Below are 6,041 nucleotides of genomic sequence, written 5' to 3' on the forward strand. Positions count from 1 at the left end.
GCAGGAGACAGGTGGAGAAACATAAGTGCAGAAAAGTGTTAAGTGATCTGCGATGGGTGTATGTTCAGGATAGAGTAAAGGCTCCGAGGCTGGCGTATTAAATTCCACTCGGGGAATTTTGTTTTCTAAAACATTTTCTTTTCTAAGGGAAGGTGACACATCCAACGATCCTTCATCCAGAAAGGCCTGATGGGTGGTTGGTGTGTGCCACACAGCCTTCCGGCCTCCGTTCCCCCTTTGTAAATTCCCCTAATTAGGTCAGTTCCTGTTTCCTCCTATTAGGTGCCTGCGGACCATGGGTCCTTAGGAGCTTGCTTCTCATGCTTCCCCAAGCGCTGGCCACTTCTGACTTGCCAGCCTTTCACCCTGAAGCTCATCCCTCCTCATCCCGTGGTCATGAGGCTCCTGCCCCACCTTCTCTGTCACTAGGCCAGGGGGCAGGGATAGAGGGAGTCGAGCGTGCAGGAGGGACTGTTGAAGTTGGCATTATGTCCCTTTGAGACCCTTTTCGGTTCAGTGAAAGGAAATGTCATGGGTTTATTTTTGCATAAGGTGGTAGCTTATGAGGATTCTCTCTATCTCTCAGGGGCGGGACCTGTTGGAAAGGAAGACCCTGCTAATCTTGAATGCAGCGCACAGGATGCAGCGGCGCCTGCCCCGTCTGTTGCGGACGGGGCAGCCCCGGAGGCCCTCCGGCCGCCGTCCCCACCTGTGGCCCCGCCAGCCCAGCCGCGGAAGGAGCGGCTCTGCCCTTCCCCAGCGGAGCACCCGAAGCTGCCCCGCTCCGTTCCTACGCCGCTTGTTATCGCCCAGAAGATTTCTGAGAAGTTGGCAGGAAATGAAGCGCTTTCGCCCACATCCCCCTCGAAGGAGGGCAGGCCGGGCGAATGGAGGACCCTGACTGCCGGAGCCCCTCGAAATGGCGACCGCGCGGCGCCCCGACACACGGCCCCGCCCGCACCCAGGGCCCAGCGCTTCCCGAGCAACATCAGCGTGACCAACAGCGCGGGCCGCGAGTACAACAAGACCATCTCCAAGGCGGCCGTGAGCGTGCAGGAGCGCAAAGCCCGCGTCCTGGCCAACATGAGCGGCGCCTCCTTCCTCTCCGTGGGAGACGCGGAGGCTCGGGCCCCAAAGTGGGAGCTCCCCGAGCAGAGGAGCAGCTCCCCGGAGCAGGGGACGCGTGACCGGGGCCAGCCGGGCCCCGTCCGGGAAGCCGAGTCCGCGCGGGCCGCAGGGCGGGCGGGCGCTCAGCAGTCGCGAGGCGTGCAGACGGAGCGGTGCCCGGCCCTGGCCAACGGCTTCCAGAGCATCCACGAGGTCCTCAGGAGTGAGCCCAGCGCCTTCGCCTCCATCGGGAAAACTGTCACCTTCCGGCCGGACCCGGCCCTCACCAGTAAACTCGCTCGCCAGAACGCCAGCAAGAGCCTCTACGAGCGCCAGCAGCCAGACTGCGGCCAGGATGCCCGGACGCGGTCAGGCTCGCTGCCCAGGGCCGTGGGGTTCAGACCCCAGGGCATCACCGTCCAGTTCGCCGGCCGAGGCTCCACGGAGGAGGCCCGCCGGGAGGCCCTGCGGAAGCTCGGCCTGCTGAAGGAGACCTTGTGATGGACAGCAAGGGGCCGCGGGAGGAGGGGGCTGGCCAGGCCATTTGGCCTACAATGGCTGCGCGGATGTCAAGAGCAATGGCGACAGTCCCAATGGCTGCGCCCCGGTGAGGACTAGGATGACCGTGCTGGGACTCATTAGTCCGGGCCGAGGACCTGTGAACGTGAGGGCACCCCACACCCACCGCCGCTGAGCTGCGAAGCCCTGTAACCGAGGGTCCAGGCCCATGTGTCTTCCTTTTTCCAAGAACTCAGAGAATAACCTTGAAGACCTGTAAGTTCCTATGATGTGTAACTGCCCTCCATTTCGGGAGGGATTTAGGAGGAGGGGATTGGGTCTGATTTGTTTTTCTTGAGTCTCTAAACTAGGCTTTCATCCCGTGCACATGATATGAGAGCCAGTTTAGGCCTCTTATGCTCAATTCTCTAAAAAAGCGCTTTCTCTTCCTTTTCTAAGAAAATAAAAAATATGTTAAATTTGCATAGTATCTTAAAATTCTTTTTTGTTTTTTGGTTTGTTTTTGAAGGGGGTGGTATGTCAGCCCTAGATATGCCTTTGTTTCTTGATGTAATTTGGTTTGCCCACTTCTTTTTATTAAAATTGAAAGGAAACCTTTAGTGTATGATTTACTGTAATTTTGAGTTATGGGAGTGGAATTGAAAGGTTGAGTTTGGAAAGGTGGTAATTTGAAGACAGCACGTCTCGTCAGACTACAGGGTCTGTTACTGGCGGATCTGTGTATGAGCGTGTATTGTGTATATACATGTACATGATGTTTATCGAAACATGTTAACATACATATAAAGGTGTGTGTGCACATACACGTTAGTTATTACATATATAAACTTCTTAAAACCCTCTACTCTTGATAGACACAACCTCTCAGCATTGAGACAGATGACACAGAAATTGTTACTTCCTACAATGGAAGTCTTTTAAGGACACAGCTCCACAATATTTCTGTGAACCCAAGTACTTCTTCCTTTGCAATGTGTGTTTTGTTCCCAATTAAATATTCCAAGTTAGCTTCCAGATAAGCAAGATAGTTCCTTTGTTAGTGAAGAACATTTTTAGAGATTAAAGTTATCACCTAATTTTAACCTAATTTTAATTTATCGCCTAATTTTAGTTTTACACGTTCCAAGATAGATAGCTTGTAAACAGTGGGAAGCAAAAGTTTCTTCAGATCCACCCTCTCCCCCTCGCCCCCCGCCCCGCTGTCATGTTCCTTGAGCAAGCCCTCAGGTTTAATTTAAAAGGGAAAAAACACCGAACTAGGTGACACAGCATGAAAAGAACTTTTTTTCTGAGACTATGTCTTACACGCTGAGTTGTAGCCACAAGCATTATCATCAAAACTATTTAAGGCTGGCATCTTAAACCTCTAAAAATAGGACTGGGAAGGGGCCACACTTAGCTGTTAACGCCCTTTTGTTACTATGTCTCAACAACTGTCACAATCTGCTTTTTTCCTGTTGAGTATTATTTAAACTTTTAAATGTGCTGTGAAGGATGTTTTTTATAGTATTTTATAGTATTTTATTTGCCTTGTAAGTTACATAAAATGATTGTAATGTTTTCCTTAGTGTCTCATCCAGCCCTTATCCTCTTGAAATAATCTCATTGATTCTTGATGGTTTTAATTTAAATAGGTGCTTTGATTTTACAGGTTTTAAAAAGTTTTTATTTTACTCTTGTTTATATTGGATTTGGTTAAAGGATTGAGGGCCGTATACCTTTTTACAAAATGCGCTGCCATATACAGTGTTTAAAAACAGAGGGTCTTGATATGGCTGACATTGTAAATACCCTTTATATATAGATGAGAATATCCTTATATACAAGGATTATTTCTTTTTATCTTATTCTATGTCTTGATCGTGATTAAAGTGAACTTGACTATATATAGTATATTTGTTCTCATAATGACATTTTTGAAAAATAAACAAACTTATCTTAAGTATAACTTTGTTTTCACATTTTATACTTATTCTCAATTATTTTCTTTTAAATGGTTATATTTTTTCCTCCTATTGGTTTATAATTTCTTTTACCATAATTATATTTATCTATAATTATATTGACTATTACTCTAGTCATTTAATTACCCTAGTAATTAAAGTCATTCGATTTGTACAAGTTTCAAATTACAGCTGCTAGTGAACTAATCTGTGTACATACCATGTCAACAAAAACATCTAGTTTGCTGAGGGGCCATTAGTTTCCTTGCCATAACTACATGACAGGACATTCTTAAATGGTCACCTACAAGGGAATTTTAAGGACCATATTTCAAAACAAAATTGTAATAAAAAGTAAAGACAAATCTTAAGTGCCCAGTTTTGTTTTGTTTTTTTCCTGTTCAAGTGATACTTGTAAATCAGTCTTCATTTTTATGAAACTCTTTATCGTAATACTTAAAAATTCAGGGGTGGGGACGTCCTTTGCTTTTAGGAAGGTAATGTACAAATGCCACAACTAGAGTCTCATCTGCAGACTCTACAGTCACCAGGGTAACTCTGTGCAGTCTCTCTTCCCTTCCCCACACTTGGTTCCCATCTATGCACTTATCTTCACAAAACTGGCGGAAATGTTGATCTTGGCTTTTCTCTCACATTCTCCTCTTGTGAGGCTTGTTGAGGAGAAAGGCACAGGTAGGGCAGTCCCTCAGATGGATGTCCCAGGCCGTGTGGGGCCAGCCAAAGCTGTGTGCTGGTTCCTTGTCCTGACTGACAAAATATGATTCTTTTCCCAGAATTCCTGATGGGGAGCTCCAGATGTAGTCCCCCCCCCCACACACTTGAAACAAGCTCTCATGAAGAGCTTTGTGGAGCTGATAAGCAAGGCCTTACAGAACACTTAGACTTGAATCAGAAACATACTCTCTTCATTAAATCCCCACAGGTCTGGCTATGTGGAATTTGACCTTTCAGAGGATTTGGAGGTGGTGTTTTTGTACAGGGAATCTAAGAAATCACTCTTTATGTTTATTGAAGAGGAATGGAGAGAGAGAACTAAGACAAATATGAAAACAATTTACTTGGATCAAGAAACTGATAGCTGCCACACTGTTTTCCTAAGGGAGGCGGCAGAATGAAGCACTGTTTCTGAGCATTTTATCACCCTTGCAAAACAAGTTTACTAAACTTTTTCCTCCTAAGCTGCTCCCTTGGGTTCTTAAATGTTTGCACCAACTCCTGTGTTCTGTGAAGGAGCACGGCTTGTTTTTCTGTTTTTCTTCCTGCCCTGCCTGTGGCCTGCGATCCCACGCTCCTGGGTGGCAGGAGGAAGGGGAGTGGGGGCGGGGGGCGGGGGACGCTCACCTGTGAAAGCTTCGTGTTTTCATTGAAATGACAAGTCACCAAACAGGTTTTGTTTCTTCTCATCACAACAAGGCTTTTTCCTTGCTTTAAAGTATGGGGAACAAGTTCCATATCCCTTTCTAATCTACTCACTGGACAAGTCTTACTGTCAGGTATCTGAGAAAAGAGAAGGCAGAGCTCCAGGTTGCTATGTCCTGGGAACCTGGGACTCTGACTGAATGAAACAGGACCGCCTGAGGGGGCACCGCTGACCTCATCTCCTCCCGCCAGAATCACCCTCTTCCCTCAGAGTGAAAGCGCTGAGGAGGCGGGTGGGAGTACCCACTTGTCTGACAAGGCCAGGCAGCAGGATGATGACCTAAGTGTACTCCCCGTCCCACGCTTTTTAGCATTGAAACGGTCAGCCTTTATGTGCGACTACGGTTGTGGTTCTTCCAAAATGTCTCTCCATTCCTACACATCGCCGATTCATAAGACGAGAAATGCCAATCGTCGCTGTCCTGATTATGGCCCTTCTGGGGGGCCCACCAAGGACCCCAGGAGCCAGGCAGAGCCTGCCCCACATGGTATCCTCACTTCAACCCTGTCCACCCGAAGATTTACTTCAGGCTCCCTTATTCTCTAAACTGTAGGAACCTGATATTCAACACTGAGTGAAAGGGGGGAACGTGGCGTTTTCCAGAAAGGACTTGGCAAGCCGAAACGACAAAGGTGGCGTTTTCTGACCTGGAATTGGAGGACCAGAAATCGTTCTAAGGAGCAGGAGGTGGGAGCAGCCCCCCCCCACACACACACTCCGAGAGAACTGAGCTATCCTGGGACGTACCCCCAGATGCTGGTCGCCTCCTGGCTCCTTGGCAGTCCCCTGAATTCGTGCACCACGGCTCCACCCAGGCCCTCTGCGCCTCACGCACGCACTAGGGTCTAGAGCAAAGGCGGGCGTGGAGGAACCTTCGCAGCCTCCGGGGTCGAGTTCAGCGTAGGTTTTCCTGATTCCCGCTGCCTTTTCAAGATCCTTGAGGCCAGCTGTTTCCCCTGCTGGACGTCGCTTCTGAGGTTCAGGGAGCATTCAAGACGGGAAACCCACCCCGGTTTTGAGGGGGGCCTCGG

At 48.5% G+C, this 6,041-nt stretch overlaps 1 protein-coding gene across 7 annotated transcripts in view; it reads left to right on the top strand.

Moving 5' to 3' along the window:
• The window catches only part of PROSER2 (proline and serine rich 2), a 37,531-nt gene extending 34,019 nt beyond the window's left edge, over positions 1-3,512 (top strand). For all 7 annotated transcript variants that reach the window (XM_039871068.1, XM_039871066.1, XM_039871064.1 and 4 more), the window contains one exon: positions 587-3,512. In XM_039871068.1, coding sequence (XP_039727002.1) covers positions 587-1,608 — 1,022 coding nt within the window. In that variant the 3' untranslated portion in view covers positions 1,609-3,512. The remainder of the gene's footprint in view (positions 1-586) is intronic.
• Positions 3,513-6,041: the final 2,529 nt, after the last annotated feature.

Source organism: Pteropus medius, unplaced genomic scaffold (genome assembly GCF_902729225.1).
Source record: "Pteropus medius unplaced genomic scaffold, Ma_sr-lr_union100, whole genome shotgun sequence".
NCBI lineage: Eukaryota > Metazoa > Chordata > Mammalia > Chiroptera > Pteropodidae > Pteropus > Pteropus medius.